Source organism: Drosophila virilis, chromosome 4 (genome assembly GCF_030788295.1).
Source record: "Drosophila virilis strain 15010-1051.87 chromosome 4, Dvir_AGI_RSII-ME, whole genome shotgun sequence".
Classification (NCBI taxonomy): domain Eukaryota; kingdom Metazoa; phylum Arthropoda; class Insecta; order Diptera; family Drosophilidae; genus Drosophila; species Drosophila virilis.
The window spans coordinates 15264178-15282881 of record NC_091546.1 but is presented as its reverse complement, the minus strand read 5'-3'; the positions used below and the strand labels follow the sequence as shown (position 1 = coordinate 15282881).

The window sequence follows — 18704 nt, the reverse complement described above, 5'->3', positions numbered from 1 at the left end:
CTCGAGCTGCCAACGCACTTCAAAGTTGTAAATTAAAAAAAATACTAATAATGAACAAATATAATTATTAAATGAGCTTAAGTACAAACATATTTCATTTAATAGCCTCGCTTCGAGCTCTCTTATAAAGTTTTACTTTTATCATTATTCAGCTTTTATAATAAGAAATAGTATTTATTATTTTCACCCTTGAAGAGCGAAATGTTGGTATTTAAATGCCCAATTTACACAAGTTGACAGCACCACCGGCAATATTTGACAGCTGCTATTACTCTCGCCGTTCTTCCTCTGCCTAGTGTTTTTTTCATTGATGTCTCGTGTGCCAATTGTACAATAAATTAATGTTTCAACTTAATTAACAGAAAAAATCGTGGTTTATAAGATAAAATGACGCTTTATCACTTTGGAAACTGTGTTGCGCTTCTTTTGCCATATTACTTTACATACAAATACTCGGGCCTGTACGTACTAGATGTTATATTGGGGCAACTAATAAATCGTATTAATCAATAAACATTTTTTATCTTTTCAGGTCAGAGTATGGCGCATTCTGGAAATGCGTGCAAGCGGGTTGCATTTACATATTCACACAGCTCTGTAAAATGCTCGTTTTAGCCACATTCTTCTACTCGGATTCGGCGCCAAATAGCGGGGAGTTTAATTTCTTTGCGGTAAGTGGTTGACAAATCTAAAATTGAGGTCAGATCTAATTAAACGCATCTAAATATAGGAGATTCTGCGCTGCAGCGTGGACGTGGCAGATCTACTTGGATTCGCGCTCATTCTAAGCCGCATTCCTGGCAAGGGCCATTCCAAACTCATCACCGCTGGACTGGGCTGTAAGTGGATCATATGAAATAAAAACATGCATTGCAAAGAGTCTCATACATTTCAGGGGCTACCGCGGAGGTAATACTCTCCCGTGGCATTATGCTGTGGGTGGGCGCCCGCGGCACCGAGTTTAGTTGGATCTACATACAGAAATGCCTGGAGTCCAATGTCCTGCTCGTACAGCATCTGACTACTGCCACGCTGATTTGGCTGTTCACGCGTCACGATCTCAACAAAGCATTAAAACCCCTAGTCTCCATTTTGCTGGCAGTCACCATTTTCAAAGGAGTCTGGCTGGAAGGTCTGTTGCATATACTGAGCATTGGACCCTGGTCGGCGATTGCGGTTAAAGCGCTGGTGGCCGCCATCATCGGCTTCTGTTCGCTGCATATTTATGCGGGTCTGGCCCAGCAAATTGGTATTTAATTTCAATAATTTTGTTTCATATATTTTGGTTGTCCTGGGATTAAGTACAGAAGTTTAAGACAAAAGATAACAAAGAACGATTTAGAGAATTACAAAAGTGTTAATGAATTATAGTTATGATAACGATAACAAGGAACGAGTTTTTATACATAAAAAAAAAAAAGAAAAGAAAAACAATATATAAGCAATAGAGTAGTAATTAATTGAACTTCCCGAAGCTTGAATTAGATGCTTCGCCCAAAAAAATGAGTTTTAATTAATTTAGCTGTTCAAATGTCGAAATATTTGCAATAAGTCTGACAGATTCTTCGCCCAACGTAATGGCATCAATTTCAACAGATTTCGGCTTTGCGGAGAGCTTTATAAATCCGTCACGTGAAAGAGCTGTTAAGCAAAGATCATTTTATTGTTAAATATGTTGAGATTTTATCATAATTAAATATACATCATGTCTTACTTAACAAATGGCTAAAAGCCAAAGCCGCTTTAATGCGATCCGGAAAGGACTTTACAAACTTGTTGGCATCAATAGTCTTTCTATCAGGATCATTGCGCCATATGTTGAGCAAATCCATCATGATGCTCAATGAATCTTTGTTGATAATAAGTAAGACATGAGTTAACAAATACAGCTCAAGTTACACGTTTACATACCAAAATTCTGTTCCTCATTACTTTTTATGTGCTCGTATGTGTTGTTATTATTGCTATTGCTGCATTGTTGCAGCTCGAGTACATGAGGTGATTGGTTTTCAGCTAGCTCTAGCATTGGCATAGGAGCCTCTTCTAAACGGTTTGTCGGTTGAGCCCTTACTGGAATTGCCGACAAGATCTCACCGACCAGATCATCACTATAATCCTCACCAAAAATAGCGCGTATTGTATATTCACAGTCCAACTCGATTTGTTCGCTGCTCAGCTGTAAATGTTTTTTTAAACGTTCTGGAAAAAGGTGACTGCACCAGGAAAAAATATTGTTATTAAAATGGAAGATTTGAAAAACTACAAATACTTACTCTTGCCTAAAGGTGTTCAGCAATGTTTCACTTTTATTACTATGTTTAATAATCTGAGGTTTAACATGTTTTGCACTTTCCAGTTTGTTAAATAGAAGTTCCCTATCGCGTAAGAGCACCTCGCGCGATAGCTTAATGCATTTATCTATCATTTTGAACTTGGGCTTTAATTTTGGCTTTGGCGCCGGAGCGACAATTGTTGGTGGAAGCGGCGATACCGGCGGCAATGGGGCAAGAGGCTCTATCTCTTGATATAGATCGAGTGCTTGCGTATTACCGTTAGTATTTGACAGATCCAAGCTTGTTGCTAATCTGGGCATTTTGTAGCACAAAACACCAGTTGGCATTGAATCAGTCGATTTGCGCTTTACTAAAACAAATAAGTGTAGATTAGATTATACATATAGCATAACAGATTGTCATACAGGAATTTCTAAATGGAAGAAACTCTTCAAGAGCAGCAACATCCACTGGATTTGATTCACCGAAGCCATCGTTCCACAGTATATCCTCGCCGAGCTCCGTCATAGTCAGTTCATGTGTGAAGCTAATCACATGCTGTGCTGAGCACGTGCGTGCCACTTCAATGGTCTGCAACTAATAGATAAAGTATACAGATTATATGATATGCTGCAAATTATGCACCTGTACTGGACATACCTGCTCAATCTCAAGATTTTCTGTGTCTGTATTCCACAGCTGCGATTCCGTTAACATGTGCCTATAGTAGTCAATATTTTGCTCATCCAACAGCTGGGGATCCCTAATTCTAGCGCGCTTGGCTAAACACATCGTAGTTGTCTTTGTGGCGATGATTCGCTTTCGTTTACGACAACCGTGTGTCTGCGTTTGACGTGGTGGCTCCGCCTGACAGGGTATTTCCAAGTTGTTGCCCATGATTTGATCCAGCAAATGTTTAGTATCGTCTGTGCAACAATAATTATCATAAATAAGCAATAGCAAATTGATACTTTTTAAAGTTACCCAGCAGCGTGGACACCTGTTGGCTCAGAATGTAGCTTACGCCGAATGTGAGCCGTGTTAAGTCGTTAAACGCAGCCACTCTACGGTTGCACGTGTCGAGTGCATTGTCCGTTCCTGCTGTCTTTGCCTGATTGTTGTCAATCATGTCCCTTATTTGATCACTAGCATTAGAAAATATTTGCAATTTCAGATTATAGTAGCAAGAGGAAATTACAATTACACTTACCAGCTGGCAGCAACGTCGATGGCGTTAATTTCATGACGCGCAAAGACCCTAGCAAATCGTGAATTTGAATATTTTCTGTCGCCAGCTATCCAGCAAGGCTTTAACTGGTTTATATCCTCGTTTGCGCTTAAATTTATTCGATCTAGCGGCATATTGCTTTCTTATTGTGCATATGCATTTAATGCTAGTTTCGAGGAGCAACAAACGGTAAATTTAAGCATCCTGGCTGCTTTTTGGCGGTAAAAGTTGAGCGATTTGCAACACTTGGCAACTCTTAAAGTTAAAAATGATCGATAGCTGAGCAATCAAACGCGTTGAGGTTGAGTGCGTTGCTATTTTTGTATGTTCAAATAACAAGAAATAATTGATTTATAACACATTATTTTGAAAAGAAAGAAAACCTTTCTCATAACTATCCTTTTACGCGTGCTATCATTAACTTAATTTATATTCGATAGTATAGCTAATAGCTAATGTTAGACAACAGCTGGCTGGCGCTGTTAATAACATTTTAGTAAATGTAAAAGTTTTAGGGTGCCCACAGCTGAATGTGTAGCTGTTAGTGTTGAGTAAAAGCCAAGCAGCTAAACGGCCATAGTTTTATTGTTTGTATTGTCCGCGGTCTTCTTTTATTCCCAAAAAACCAAACCCTTTCAACAGTAAAAGCCAAAGTGCAGTCCGATCTTCATGGTGAGATTCTGTTTGTTAATATGCAATGCATTTTTCGCCGAGCTATGACTAAGACTTTTGCTAAGTGCGGCGAGTCGAGATGTGGGCGGGTCACTTTTTTTTGTTTTTGTGTTTGCGTTTTTGTTTAAGGTGATTTTTGATACATTTACTAATTACTTTCGCTGCATTGCAGGGTGATAACAAAATATGCGACATAAGCAATGAGGTGCTTGAGGAACTGAAAAAGTTTCGCTTTCGCAAAAGCAAAACCAACTCGGCGCTGATATGTAAGTGGGCAATTTATAAGTTTTGATGTATGTACGCATTGCCATGGCAACAATATAGTCATCGAGGCCCCGAGGCATCGGCATGGCATGCGTGTCCAAAGCAAATCGAGCGTTGATTGATGGCTTTCTATCTTTCCTACCTTCCCCACCATCCCTTATCTAGTGAAAGTGGACAGGGAGAAGCAATCGGTGGTGCTTGATGAGTTTATTGATGACATATCTGTCGAGGAGCTGCAAGACTCACTGCCCGGCCATCAGCCACGCTATGTTATCTACACATACAAAATGGTGCACGATGATCAGCGCGTCTCATATCCAATGTGCTTCATATTCTATACACCGCGCGACAGTCAGATAGAGCTGCAGATGATGTACGCCTGCACGAAGAGTGCGCTGCAGCGGGAGGTGGACTTGACACGCGTCTATGAGATACGCGAGCTGGACGAGTTGACCGAGGAATGGCTAAGGGCTAAGCTTAAGTAGAGTCAGCTAAGGTAGTCCAAAATGGCAGCCGTATAAAAAGCAATATTTAACAAGTAGTTTCTCATACACACGTATATTTTGAATGGAGCCGAAGCATAATACCAACGATAACGATACATACCAAACCAATATATGAATTATGACAATTTTTCTATACTCAAGATAAACATTATTTATACAAAGAATTGTAGAGCAGACATCAGCGTACAGTATAACTACGGTTAAGTGTATGTTGAATGACATTTTAAGTGATTTTAGTTGTGCATTTAAGCAATGATCTTATAGAAGCTGTGCTTGCCAAATTTTTATATTTATTGTACAAAACGAATACAAAGCAAATATGACAAAAACAATTCCATTTTATATATACATATATGCATATGTAATGCTTAAATAAAAGTGTTCATAATATTAAAAAAATAACTTATAAAAACTCGTTAACATAGTGAAAAGAAAAGACATACCAGAATTTCCGATCAATTCTTTATAATAACTTTACCTGCAAGTTTAAAAGTTCCTTTCCGTCTAACTATTGTCATATCTATTTGATCAAACTGCATCTATGGTCATTATAAGGGGCATATATACAAATGTATTTGTTTGTTGGACATGTTTCCTCTTAAAAAGTTAGACATTTCGTGACATTGGTCTTATACTAAACATATATGTTAATCATGTATTTTAGTTTCTAGTAGTGCAAACGTTGCGCCGCCGTGTGATGCAACATGGTGTAGCGACCGTCGCTGGGCGTGGGTGGTGGCGGCGGTGGTGGTGCCAGCATATGTGCCATTGCCGCCATGCCCATTTGGGTGGCTGCATTAGGCGGCGCCAAATGGTGCAGCTGCAGGGCATCGTGATGATGCATAGCTGCTGTGGATGGTGGTGCTGCGGCCGGATGATGGTGGTGATAGTGATGCGACATGGGTGGCGGTGCCGGTGGTGGCAGTGGCAAGTTCAATATGTTATTATTCGCCGCGTGAGTACGAAAATGCAGGCTTAAGCTATCCGCTGTATCGTAGGCCTTATCACAGTCGGGACACTTAAAGTGCGCATGCTCCAGGGTATCGAGACCCACCGGATCCGTGTCAATGGGCTCGTCGTCGTCGTCATCGACAATTTCATGTTCCGTACTGGATTCGAGTGGATGCAACTTTAGTTTGTGTACGCGCATATCGCGACGTCGGCTAAATGACTTGCCGCAAACATCACAATGATGATTCTTGATGCCCGTGTGCGTGATCATGTGCTTGGATAGATCGCCAGCCGTGTAGAATGCCTTCTGGCAGAGCGAACAGATCTGATCTCGTACGCCGCTATGAATCTTCTGATGCGCCTGAAAGTTGCCCAGCGCTGAGAACTGCTTGGAACAGATCTCGCACTGAAATGGCTTATTGCCGGTATGCGTTCTTTCGTGTACTTTCAGATTGTACTTCTGGGCAAAGCGCTGGGCACAATAGCTGCACGCATATGGCTTTTCGCCGGTGTGCGTCCGTATATGTTGAGTGAGCTGGGCGGCACACTTGAAGCTCTTGTGGCATGTGGCCACATAGCATGTGTGCGGCAGCTTGGGCACTGGCTTGGGTCCGCGTTTCTTGTGACTTTCGGGCGGCTTACGCTGGTAGCGCGAGCGACGCTTGCTGCGCTTTACATCAGTTTGGCCCTCCTCTTCATCGCTAGAGTTTAGCTGAATATTTGGAGGCAGGGGCTTTATTTCGTTGGCCGCAAACTCGGTATTTGTGGCGGCGTCATGGCGCCAGGACTCGTGCAAGCCCAAGTATTGACGCAAACGCATATCGCTGTTTTCGCACTCCTGCTGAAAGTGATAGGCTACTCCTAGCCTATAAAGGCAGTTGTTGCAAATGCCGGCAGGCAATCCGTCTGTCTTATAGACCTGAAAATGCCATTTGTGAGTTAATTGAAAGTATTTAAGTGGGCGCAACTTACTCGAATCTTTGAGCACATCATCAACATTTGGGAGGGCATCATGGCAAAGTCTGTGCTATAAATGGAAGTCAGTGGACTTGGCGCCCCTTCCTCTAGACACACCCGGCATATCTTGTGCACATTAAAGTCCATGATTTTAGCGTTTGTGTATTATTTGTATGTAAACATTTTGAGCAATGTAACAGCTGTTGGTCCACATTCAGGGCTGGCTCGCAAGGTACGCTGATACGAAAAATGTAAGCAAAACGTTTGTGAGTAATATGCCTATAGTGCATGAGTCAATCAAAATAGGATATGTTAATCAACATAAAAAAAACTATTTAATTTAATATTTAAAATATTTAAATACTTTTTTCTAATTCCATTACCTAAAATAATCTATAGTGCTATCAAGGCATGCAAGCAAAATAGGCTTGCGGGTAGAAATAGCGAGCTGCATACTGGGCAGTGCTAGTGTTGCAAAATATTTAATTTTAAATGCACTAATTTCGGCAGTGTGGCCGAACTGTGCAGCGCTGACGTGACAGTTGGTTTGTTTGATTAGGCTCTCTCTTCTCTCGCTAGCAATCTGATATTGCTTGCAAAATAAATAAAAAGAACAAGTGAAATTTATTTGTATATATATTTATATCAGAAAACGTGAGCGTTGCATACATGCAACTTGTTTGGCGCGGCGCAGCTGGAGGCAAAGTAAGGACAGCGGCGAGAGTGTAACGAGCAATTGGGATTTGGAGCACGCAGGCTGTTGGTGAAATTTTGTTGTTGGAGCTGCCTCAGCCAGCGCCACCCCCTGCCTCAAGCATATATACTACACAAGCACACACATGATGCTGTGTATACAATATTAGCACTTATAGCGAACACACGGCAGGAATATTTATGCTTTTGTAAACAAAAGAAAGAGCGCCAGCGAAACTATTCGAGGTCAACAAGAGTAAATTTTTCCAACGAACTTGGGCCTCAGCTGGTGAATGCAAAGATTCCAGCTGTCAGTTGAACACAGCGCTTGCAATGGCAACAAGTCAAAGCGAATACGAGCAGCAGGAAGCTTCAGCGCAGGACCAGGCAGCGGCAATGGCAACGGCAACGGCGACGGCAACGGCCATGACGTCAACAGCCCAGCTGCTGAGGCAGCGTTTGGTAAATGGCGGCACCGGTCACGAGACGTTGGCGTCTGCGACGACGAACGGCAAAACAGCTTCAGTAATTAACACCAACGATTACAGCTCCGGCACGTTTATGAAACTGAAAACCTATTTGCTGGCCTTGCGTCCTTGGTCACTGTCAGCCAGCCTGGTGCCGACACTGCTCGGTTCCGCGCTGGCCTATCGATCGCAATGGTCGGCCGACTTTTCCATGCTCACATTTTTTCTCACCGCCTTCACTGTGGTCACCGTGCACTGTGCCGGCAATGTGGTCAACACGTATTTCGATTTCATCAAAGGCATCGATAAACAAAAGGCTGACGATCGTACTCTGGTCGATCACATACTCACCAAGGATGAGGTAAGCACTCATAAAACTTAATCTAATTAGTTGCTCACAATTTTAACTTAAAAAAATAAAACATTTTGGGTAGTTTTCTTCTTAAGGCCTGGTTCTTTCCAGAACCTAGGATGTTGTTCGACATACAATAATTCACACTGAATTTGTCATTGCATTTTAAGATATATAATATATCTTTTAGCACATTCTTTCAAATGCTAGCAATATATATTTTACGATCGAAATTGTCTGTCTAATTATTTATGTGAATTATATATATGGAATTTACGCGCTAGATTTGATTACCCTCCAAAATTGGCAACCACCAAATATGATTGGAGAAATTAAAAATTTGGAGTCCAAGCTTTCTTGGGATTAAACCTAATTTAGAAAAATAATTGAATACGTTTAAAAAAAAACACTATTTTTTAATACAAATTATTTATTTAAAAATTCTGCCCGCTTATTTTTAAAATACATTTCATTGGAGCCTGGCTTGGTTCACAGATTAAATAATACTTAAAATAGTAGTAGCTTCTTCCAAAAACGAAATGTATTTATTTATATTTATTTAGCAAGCTATTTTTAATTATTATTATTTATTTTTAGGTGGTTTCGCTGGGCGCTATTCTGTATATGGCCGGGTGCGGTGGCTTTGTGCTGCTCGCCGTGCTGAGTCCAGCTAAAATGGAACATTTGGCGCTGATCTACTTTGGCGGACTATCGTCGAGCTTTCTATATACTGGCGGTATTGGTTTCAAATACATTGCCCTCGGCGATCTGGTCATCTTGATATTGTTTGGGCCCATTTCGGTGCTATTTGCGTTCATGTCGCAAACGGGCCACGTAGACTGGACAACGATGGGCTATGCCATACCACTGGCCCTTAACACAGAGGCAATTCTGCACAGCAATAATACGCGCGATGCGGAAAGCGACGGCAAGGCGGGCATCGTAACGCTGGCCATACTCATCGGACGCACTGCCTCCCATGTGCTATATGCCATGCTGCTCTTTACACCCTACTCACTGTTCTTCATTTTCGGGCTAAAGTACTCGCTGTGGTTCCTGCTGCCGTTAATAACCCTGCCACAGGCGTTTCAAATCGAGAAGAGGTTCCGCAACGAGCAGACAATGCATGTGGTGCCCAGGCAAACGGCCAAGCTGAACTTCTTCTTTGGGATACTCTACATTGTGGCCTGCTGCTGTGCCCAGCAGCTGCCGACGTTCGCTTGGCGGAAGCACTAGAGATATAGGAGATGATGATGATGGCAACGATTTATAAAACTGCTGCAACATTTTTAGGGAATTTCATTAGTTGTATATGTGTTTATTTTTTTGGTTCATAGTGAATGTGGTTATGAATATTGTAATTGTAATTGTCTCAAGTTTGCTGTTGCACAAATTTTGAATGCTTTGCTAGTCTCCTAGTCCCTAACACTTAACTATAATCCTAGAACTGAACATATCCCCCAAAAGCTCAGTGGCCCAGGCAGCTAATACGATTGCGTATTACCTGCCTGTGAACTAACTGAACTCACTTTATTTATTTCACCTGAAATTCAAACTCAAGCGAACCCCATAGTTTTTATATACCATATATATATATATTTATAATACGTACTCTTCCTCTCGCGCGTTGGAATCATGGACCAAGATCGTTAAAGTGTCGGCGTGTGTGCAACAATATTAAAATCATCTAATGGCTTAGATATATGAAAAGTTAATGTTACTTTATAGAAATGCTTAAAATATGCAAATAAGTTATGAATCGACAGCGCTGGCTTTGCTATTTGTGTGACAATTGTTAGCGTTTTTACACACCCCAAACAGACATATATATATACATATATATATACTATATATATATACTATATATATATATATATATATATATATATTATAATTAGATCATGTAAGCCCAGTGTCTAGTAGCAGGCTGAAGAGTGAGAATTTCAACACATACACAAATTTCAAATTTTAAATACCGCAAAACAAAACAAAAAAAATATATATATATATATATATACATATATGTACATATATTTACCAGAGAAAATGCAGATCGAAAGATTTCGAGCAACAATTGTTTTCCAAGCATAAATCACAAAACCTATGCATATAAACAAATAGCTTTAAATAACAATAACAAAGAAAAAAGGGAAAAAGAAGAAAATAGAGAACAAGAAATATTGTTGAATGCGCATTCTAAATACATATTGAACATTCAATCTGTGGCAATATTTGTACGCTTAGCTGATAAATCGTTTTTCATATATTTGTATTTGTATTCGTATTTGTATTGTACTTTTAGTGCTTAAATTTAATTTTGTAATTTGTATGCACAATTGAAATGCTTTTGTTGTTTGCTGAAGAACGTGCGAAATATCAGAGGCCAACATGAAATGAAATTGAACAGTAAGGAATTAATGTGAATCAAAAACAAATTAACTAAATGACAACTTTGTAGACTATTTAACAAACCCAACAACAATGAACAATAATAATTATAGTTATATGAGAAATTAAAAACGTAACTAGAGAATGTAGAAAATATTGTGTTCAATTCGTATTAAATAATTCAACAAGAAATCGGATTAGGGCATAATTCGATGCGCGCTCTTCCATATTCTTTATCATCAAGCCAAGTATGCGTACGCGAACAGCATACCAAGCGCAATTATTGACGTTATCAGTAATTACTTCGATAACTTTCGAATTTTGCTTCGATAACTTGACTAAAGATTTATTGCGATATTATATCGATACAAACTCTTAAGATATTAAATAACGGCTTTATTATGTAGGCAATGTTGCATTTTCCACATGTTTTTCTGATTTTTCCTGAATCTTCTGATCAAATATGCATTTGTTTTGGACTCCTCAGGACAATCTGGGAACCAGCATTGCATCGTATGGCTTCACTGCCGCCGTAGCGCCCTCCAGCGGCACCTCCTCTGGCATCTGGCCGGGAATGGCCACCAGCTTGAAGTGCTGCAACAGCGTTGTGGTAAACATGAACAGATTTTGGCGCCCCAACAAGTCGCCCATGCAACGATGTCGCCCGAAGCCAAACGGATTGAAGGCCTCCGGCAATTTGATTTGGCCATCGATCAGATAGCGTGTCGGATCGAATGTTTCTGGGTCCGGAAAATCGACTGCATTGATGAGCATGCCGCGGAAGCATGCAATTACCATGGTGTCCTTGGGTATCTCGTAGCCAGACAGGCGAGTGTCGCATATGGCGCGATGCGGTATGCCAAAGGTGTGCAGCATAAACATGCGCACCGCCTCCATTGTGATTGCCTCGCAGTAGGGCAGCTTGGCACGATCGGACCACTCGGGTATGCGCTCCAGGCCCACCACCTCCTTGATTTCGGCAAAGGCGCGCTCCTGTATCTCCGGCTGTCGAATAAGATGCATGAAACAGAAGCCCAAACTTTTGTTGGTAGTCTCGGAGCCGGCGAGAAACATATCCAGGCAGATGGCCAACAGGCTCTCATCGCTGAACATGGGACTGTCGCTGTTCTCCTGGGCCCTCAAATAGCTGTCCATCAGATCACGCGGCTCATCATAATTGCGATAAGTGCTGCGATGCAGCTCAATTTCCTTGCCCATGAACGCATAGAGCGCCCGATGGCTTTCCACGAAGCCATTATAGCCGGAATAATCGGGCGCAATAAAGCGCAGCAGCGGAAAGTGACTGAAGAGTGCACCAACCATGTCGATGTTCTTGAACAGCTCAAAGAACGTCTCCAGCAGCTCGGTTATTTCTGCGGAGCCAGGCTCATAGCGTCGACCGCTCAGCATGCACCACAGCGTATTCAGCACATAGACACTGGTCAGATCGTGCATCTCAATCCGCGCCTGCTTGCCGCCCGACGCTGACACCCGTGCGCGCAGATCCTGCAGCAGGCAGCTGGCCTCATTGTGCACAATATCCACCATGCCGCTGCGCGCGAATCCAAAGTTCTTCAGGTGGCGCAATATGAAGCGACGCTGCTCCACCCACATGTCGCCATCGGTGAGCAGCACGCCCAGGCGGGAGTTGAAAGTGCGCAGGCGATAGAAGATGCCGTCCGGACGGCCGTCAATGTCCTCATTGGTCATCATCTCGCTGATGGCCTCATTTGTGTAGGCAATCACCACTTTATCCTTGCCAATCTTCAGACCATAATAACCATAGGGATTGACATAACGCCTGGCCAGCTCATCGATCACCTTGCAGAACATGCCCAGCCGCATGCGCAGCTGCGAGATCTGCAGGGCGCTGCCCACAATCGGATACCAGCGTGGACCTAATTGGTAATAATAATGGAAAGGGAAATTTATTGTAACAACATTCTCTGTTAGAGTAGAAAAAGAACAGATTTCATCACTTGAAACTAATTTAAAGACAAGCTATAAGGAATGGATGTTCAAGGCAGGTTGCAGTTGGAAGCGTGATGCTCTGTGTAATAATATATTTTTCTTAATATATTTTAGGAATTCAACTATAGTCGCATAATCCAAGTAGGACCAATGCATAATATAAAGTGGAGCAACAATATCTATAATTGAATTTGGAGAACTTATTGACACAAAGATGAACTCTACCCCCAACCGATATGCACTTGTTGCTCTTGGGAAACAGAGTATACAAATAGTCCCTGCAACAGAATAGCTTAAAATCTGTGACTGAAGATGAAGGTAATAGATAGATTTATATTCTTCCAAAAAGGGCTTTTCTGCTTCCCTTTTGTGGCTCATACCTACCAGGCGGAAACTTGTCCGGCTTCCTTGTGCCGCTGATAAGGAAGAGCAGCACAATTGTTGCAAAGAAGATCACGGCGTAAAACATTTCGTCTTGATTTCAGTGGATGCTGCACAGAGTGGCAAATTGTGATGCAACATCCGTTGCGGTCACTTGTGGCTTTCACTTTCCTTTGAGCCGTTGCGTAATCCACAATTTGCCAGCGAAGCGGTTGTTGCAGTGAATGTTGCCGTTGCGTTTTGCCTCTTGCAGTTTGCCCAAACAGTGTTTCGACTAAAGCCGCCGCCTGGGCGCAACGTCATTTTATAGGCGCCTGGCAAAGCTTTCTTTTCAACTGGATTTGATTTGCTTCAAAAGTTTATCATTATGCGATTTCTGCACACAGCTTAAAGCTTATGCAAAATCGAGTGGATATTTTTTATTTTATGCGATCCATAAGCTTAATTTTGCACAGCTTTTGGCTGCAGGTGACCCAGTTTTGGGCTGGCTGCATTTTCTTAGATAAACAGTTCACATATATCTTCTGTGTATGCTTTTTATGAATTGTATGAATACTTAGATCTCTTTTATTACAATGTGATGTTTCCGGGACATAAACTTGATCTACTAATGATTTTCTTTGCGAATCATTTTATTATTTCATTTAATATTTAAAGAGATTCGGGATTTCTTGCTCAGTTGCCTATATTAGTTGTTCATCAAAACTGGACTTTTCTTTTAAAAAATCGTTCGCCTATAATTCATTTCCTTTTGAATATCTTTTCATTTAACTTTTGCCATAAACTAAATTTTCTTTTGATTTTACAGTATAATCTATTTAAAGAGAAATCGGATTATTATTTATTTATTTTCGTTTCGAAAATCATTTAATTTTACTTAATATTCAGCAGTTATTCGCAAGTCCTTGCTCGGGCGCCTTTAGTTGATATTATTTATTATGACATAATTTCAATAATCAATACTTATGTTTTTCTAACTCTCACTTTTAGTTTGGCAATCAGTTACGATTTCCTTGATTCGGTATGGAGTACTTGATTGCCTTGAAGTTGATCGAGCATCATGACATTGCAGAAAGCTAGGAGACTTCGGATATTTGGCGGCTTTTCCGAACTGATGCGGCAGGCTTTTCCCGAGCATTTTCCTCAGCCGTTGGCTATGTGACCCACTGCCATGGTCACTGCCTTGCACAAAGTTCAATTTATTTGACCGCAACATTGAAACTGGCGCAATAATAACAAATAGCAAACGGATAAATGAAAAACCAAAACTTGGCCAAAAACAATGCCAGCCAAGTGGCGCAGGAAAACTAGTTGCAGGCAAACCAAAAAGGAAAAACCAAAATAAAATAAAGAAAATGGCAAAAGCAAAAACCACACGAACCCGTTTGACGGCCAAATCAAATTGGCGCCTGCATCTGGATTGGATGTCGAAGTCGCTGGCGATTATGTCATGGCTGCATGATTCCAACTGCGGAAAGTTGTGCGCTTGTGGGCTGGTTTAAATGTGGCCAAAACAAATTGGCGGCTCGCTGGTCTGGCTGGCCAAACTGGAGATAGTCGCGGCTTTAACCATGAAATCGCGCCACAAGGCTGCGCATTAAGACGCTGGCCACGAAGCTAAACGGACGCGTTCGAAGTGAGCAACTGGAAATGGGAGTCCGGTATGTGGGCAGCCTTTCGAAATCCTCACCAACTTAATATATTATAATAATTTGTCTCTTTGTTTTTAGTGTAGTACTTTTGGCTGTTATGGGTCTGGGCGCCATGTATATGATGCATCTGTTGGCACAGGACTGGAATCGCATACGACCCATACAGGGTATCACGAACCTGGCAGGACAGGCCAGCTCGGCCCTGAATCTGCAAGGGGTGACCAGTTTCATTGGCCAGTCCAGCTCGGCTCTAAGCTTGCAACGTGGCAAACGTGCCACATTGAGCCGCGAACTGAGCTGGGTGCATGGCCGGCAGGATGCGGGTGCACAGCATCAAGCCGCGTCCATTGACTGGAAGCGCATACTTGCCCGCGATCCCTTCGAGTGTTTGCAGTCGCTCATCTGTCAGCTAATGTCGGGCGCGGAGGCACATTCGGCAGAGGCCGAGCTGCTGATGAATTTTATGGAATCATCACTGGAACTGGCGCCAGCCAAAATTGGTCGCGCCTTCAGTCGTGGTCTGGCGCTGCGCGGACGCACTGATCGCTGTTACAATGAGTATCCATTCTGTTTGTACTCCGCCAAGACTATGCTGCGCATCCTGCGCTGGTTCAGCGAAACAGGCAACCTGCCAGAGGACGATCTTCAATACTAACCCTTGAGCTGTAGCGAGTTTAAGAGTCGTGAATGCCTTTGAATATCAACTACAGGGGTTTTTAGTCTTATGCTTTAATATATTTTTATAAAATCATAATTAAGCTCCTAAGATAGATAATAAGCTTTCAGTACTGAAAACTTGAAGAAATGCGCGTGATTTAATTTTTGATCGCTGATTTCCAAGCTTTCAAATCCTTTCAGCCTATAAACTTTCAGTGATCTTTTCATTGCCTTTATTGGTTTTCAAAGAACATTCATTCCACTTCATTTCGGGAATATCCTAGCTCAATCTTACAAGTCAATTCATCAAAAGTTATTTGCTTCTCGTCTGCATAATAAAACCATTAAAAAAATATTGAAATTTCCATAGAAAAAAGTTTATTTGTAACAATTATTTTGTTATATAGTGTTTTAGTATGCAAAAATATTTATGTATATGCATAAATATTTTATACTACATAAAATTAAGCAAAACATGCGGAATGAAAGTACAAGTTTAAATATGCTTTGTTTTTGTAATGTCAGTAAGATATTTTTTGTAGGTACGAAATCAAGGAAACTTGCGTGCGTGCGTGTGTGTGTGTGTGTGTGCTTTACATAACAAATGAGCGAGTGAGCAAGAGAAAGTTTTGTTTAAGAAAGCTTTAAAAACTTTCAAAGTTCATGAATAACTTAAGTTTCACAAACAATCAAACATCTGTTTTCAGTAGTCTTTAAAAAGAGTATAGTAGCTTAAAAGAGAGCAAGCGTCTAAGAGAGGGAGAGAACATTGTTGCATTTAAGAGAGCTTTCGTTCGATTTGTGCACTTGTTGAACAGTGTTGCCAACAGCCGCTTTAAAAAAGTGGCTGTCGATCTATCAAAATAGATGCTATCGCAACTCTGCATGCGAGATTCCTCAAATATTTGAGCGCCAAATTATAAATAAATTTGTTTCGTTTGTGTATATAAACTAAATAAATATTGCGTTAGCTGTTAGCTTGTTCCATCAATGTTTGGTCTGCAGCGTCACGCTGGTGACATCCTTAACAATCATCTCGGCCACCTGCCAGGCGATCTCCTCCTGCACATTATCCTCGGGCAGATTTACCAATTTGCGCATTGCGTTCTTAACGCTCAGCGACCAGGCTGGCGCTTTGTGGTTCGAAACGGCATCTACGGCCTCAAAGTCCCGCTCGTATCTGCCCAGCGAGTTCACGTGCCCAAATTTGAGCGCACTCACCGGACGTTGCCAAAGCAGCTGCGGATTTGTCAGCTGCCTGGAATCGATGTTCATGTTGGCGGCCGTTGTTGTTGTTGTCGACGCTTTGACAGGCTTGTGACCCGTATCCAGGCCGGCCAGTAGTGTATTGTGCTGCGAGATGTGCGTGCAGTCGGACATGGACATCGTTTTGCGATGTCGCTGCTGTGCTGACAATTTGGGTGTGCGCCGCAGACTCAGCTTGTGCTGCAGACTCGAGCTATCTGTGGTGTCCGGCGGCGTATGTGTGCACGTCTTAGCCTTCAGCTCGTTAACATAGTTGTCGAATATGTTCGATTTGAGAAAGTTGGCAAAGTGCTTTTGTTCCAAGTATTTGGCTGTAACCAGCAGCGCCAGATCGAAGGCTTGTGCCAGCTGACCGGGCGCACAGATGGCCTGTTCGACGCGCAAACGCAACTTCTGCGACATCCACAAACGACACTCGGACTGCAGCGAGAAGTAGCGCTCGTAAATGATCATGGCATCGGACTGAGCGGCACGTTGATCATCGTAACTCTTGCGAAAGTTAATTGCTGTTATCCAGAATTCTAGGCACTCGCGCTCCTGCTGCTGCTCCAGGTACTCGGTTAGATAGAACAGCGCCAGCTCATCGTACAGCACGTCGTAGATGTTCAGTGTTGCCGCATCGCCCTCGATCAGCTCCAGGCAGTAGGTGCAGTAGTAACTGCTCTGCAAGAAGCCCTGCAAATGATCACGCTCCAACTGCTGCAGCACATAGTCGCGAGCCTCGTCGAAACAGCCGGCAGGTACGGGCTGTTGTGTCGACTTGTCACTCTCCTTGCCACACAAGAACAGCGATATGTGCGCCAAGATGACAATGGGTAGCTCCACCAACAGCGGCGCATTAACAATCAAATACTTTTGGTAAATGGCAATCGCATCGTTGATGCTTGCCGCACTTATCGGCTGTAGTTCCGAGCTTGCTTTGGTTCGGCCCATCGGCGCAACTGCTGGCTTATGGTTGATCTGTTTGTTTGTCTCCGCATAGATGCGACTCTTCTCGTCGTCGGTGAGCGGCTTACGCATGGACAAATCGCACAACGTTTTCATTTCAGGTACATCGTTTTCCTCCTCCTCAATGGATGCGTCGGCAACAGGCGTAAGCTTCGGTGCCTCCACTGAAGCAGTAGCCGCAACCGTTGCATCCTGTGGGCGCTCCTGGTGCAGCTGTGTTAATGCCGCGCGTTTAAAGTTTTCTATGTCCAAATAGAATTTGATGAGCGGCAGCGCGTTTTGTGTCTCCAAATACTGCAGAAAGTAGCTCAGACAATCCGGTTCGCTAACGATTGCAGTAAGCGTCATGGAGAGACGCGAGCTGTATTTGAATATATCTGTAAAGAGCGTCAAAACGTGATAAGTCAATTAAAGGCGCAATTTATGAGTATTGTGCAGTTCCGGAAATGACCACAGCAAAAGCAAAGGCAACAACAATAGCACACACACACACACATACTTAATATGTACATACACTGTGACTGACATTTGCCTCATTACCTTCATCGGCAGCTGCGCCCACATTTAGCAAACTGTTGTTGCCCAAGCTGATTGCATCCGAAGTTGCCACTGCCGCCGCCTCCGTCTCCTCCTCCATGAAGACCTCATCACAGAAACTTGTTGTTGAGCGCAACGAATGACGTTTTTGCGCCGCTGCCGCACAATCTACCACATCATCAACGCCGTTGGCATCCGTTTCGTGAGAGCTGCGTCGGCGGCCTGTTTTGTGCGCGTCGAAAAATAGAAATTGACACCAAAACATAAACACAAACAGTCAGTTGTTTTCTTATCAAAAACTGCGTGCTTTTTATCACTTACTCGTCTGCCTTTTGATGTACTTCAGCATTTTTACATTCTACTTGTTCGTTTGACAAAAATTTTACATGAATAAAACTTAAATTAGTGTCAATAAATAGCACAATAATAAATAGCCCCGCAGACTTATGAGAGAAGTTGTTGTATATTGTCTGCACAGAGCAGAGTTGTCTTCCAGGGCTGCCGGAACTATGTTTCAGTATCGGTAAAGTGCTGCCTAGAC

The 18704-nt window shown here is 42.3% G+C and overlaps 8 protein-coding genes across 10 annotated transcripts; 4 read left to right on the top strand and 4 right to left on the bottom strand.

Annotated features, from left to right (window-relative positions):
- The first annotated feature begins 271 nt into the window (after positions 1 to 271).
- Positions 272 to 1474, top strand: LOC6627827 (BOS complex subunit TMEM147). Its single transcript, XM_002051715.4, has 4 exons — positions 272 to 461; positions 533 to 671; positions 731 to 839; positions 896 to 1474. The coding sequence occupies exons 1-4, from the start codon at positions 388 to 390 to the stop codon at positions 1255 to 1257; spliced, it is 684 nt and encodes a 227-aa protein (XP_002051751.1). The 5' UTR covers positions 272 to 387; the 3' UTR covers positions 1258 to 1474.
- c(2)M (crossover suppressor on 2 of Manheim) lies at positions 1123 to 3726 on the bottom strand. Of its 2 annotated transcripts, XM_002051716.4 has the most exons (8): positions 3484 to 3724; positions 3258 to 3418; positions 2934 to 3199; positions 2699 to 2870; positions 2274 to 2643; positions 1912 to 2213; positions 1715 to 1849; positions 1123 to 1641 (listed from the first exon to the last, which is right to left on the bottom strand). In XM_002051716.4, exons 1-8 carry the CDS (start codon positions 3633 to 3635, stop codon positions 1514 to 1516), a joined length of 1686 nt encoding a protein of 561 aa, XP_002051752.2. In that variant the 5' UTR covers positions 3636 to 3724; the 3' UTR covers positions 1123 to 1513. The 2 variants fall into 2 exon arrangements, with proteins under 2 accessions (XP_002051752.2, XP_015027974.1); XM_015172488.3 differs by lacking the exon at positions 1715 to 1849 and having other exon boundaries at positions 3484 to 3726.
- Positions 3727 to 4017: 291 nt separating this feature from the next.
- GMF (Glia maturation factor) lies at positions 4018 to 5346 on the top strand. Its single transcript, XM_002051717.4, has 3 exons — positions 4018 to 4173; positions 4346 to 4439; positions 4603 to 5346. The coding sequence occupies exons 1-3, from the start codon at positions 4171 to 4173 to the stop codon at positions 4920 to 4922; spliced, it is 417 nt and encodes a 138-aa protein (XP_002051753.2). The 5' UTR covers positions 4018 to 4170; the 3' UTR covers positions 4923 to 5346.
- Positions 5214 to 7088, bottom strand: LOC6627830 (zinc finger protein 271). The gene is made up of 2 exons (XM_002051718.4): positions 6867 to 7088; positions 5214 to 6813 (listed from the first exon to the last, which is right to left on the bottom strand). Exons 1-2 carry the CDS (start codon positions 6996 to 6998, stop codon positions 5611 to 5613), a joined length of 1335 nt encoding a protein of 444 aa, XP_002051754.1. The 5' UTR covers positions 6999 to 7088; the 3' UTR covers positions 5214 to 5610.
- A 299-nt stretch (positions 7089 to 7387) lies between these two features.
- Positions 7388 to 10073, top strand: heix (UbiA prenyltransferase domain-containing heix). The gene is made up of 2 exons (XM_002051719.4): positions 7388 to 8372; positions 8961 to 10073. Exons 1-2 carry the CDS (start codon positions 7878 to 7880, stop codon positions 9597 to 9599), a joined length of 1134 nt encoding a protein of 377 aa, XP_002051755.1. The 5' UTR covers positions 7388 to 7877; the 3' UTR covers positions 9600 to 10073.
- A 1053-nt stretch (positions 10074 to 11126) lies between these two features.
- On the bottom strand, positions 11127 to 13390 carry Cyp303a1 (Probable cytochrome P450 303a1). Its single transcript, XM_002051720.4, has 2 exons — positions 13107 to 13390; positions 11127 to 12649 (listed from the first exon to the last, which is right to left on the bottom strand). Exons 1-2 carry the CDS (start codon positions 13189 to 13191, stop codon positions 11235 to 11237), a joined length of 1500 nt encoding a protein of 499 aa, XP_002051756.1. The 5' UTR covers positions 13192 to 13390; the 3' UTR covers positions 11127 to 11234.
- Positions 12896 to 15556, top strand: LOC6627833 (uncharacterized). Of its 2 annotated transcripts, XM_070209424.1 has the most exons (3): positions 12896 to 13040; positions 14094 to 14764; positions 14839 to 15556. In XM_070209424.1, exon 3 carries the CDS (start codon positions 14853 to 14855, stop codon positions 15408 to 15410), a length of 558 nt encoding a protein of 185 aa, XP_070065525.1. In that variant the 5' UTR covers positions 12896 to 13040; positions 14094 to 14764; positions 14839 to 14852; the 3' UTR covers positions 15411 to 15556. The 2 variants fall into 2 exon arrangements, with proteins under 2 accessions (XP_070065525.1, XP_032294465.1); XM_032438574.2 differs by lacking the exon at positions 12896 to 13040 and having other exon boundaries at positions 14104 to 14764; positions 14834 to 15556.
- Positions 15557 to 15767: 211 nt separating this feature from the next.
- Positions 15768 to 18677, bottom strand: pkaap (A-kinase anchoring protein pkaap). The gene is made up of 3 exons (XM_002051722.4): positions 18485 to 18677; positions 18167 to 18385; positions 15768 to 18003 (listed from the first exon to the last, which is right to left on the bottom strand). The coding sequence occupies exons 1-3, from the start codon at positions 18510 to 18512 to the stop codon at positions 16400 to 16402; spliced, it is 1851 nt and encodes a 616-aa protein (XP_002051758.1). The 5' UTR covers positions 18513 to 18677; the 3' UTR covers positions 15768 to 16399.
- Between the last annotated feature and the right edge of the window lie 27 nt (positions 18678 to 18704).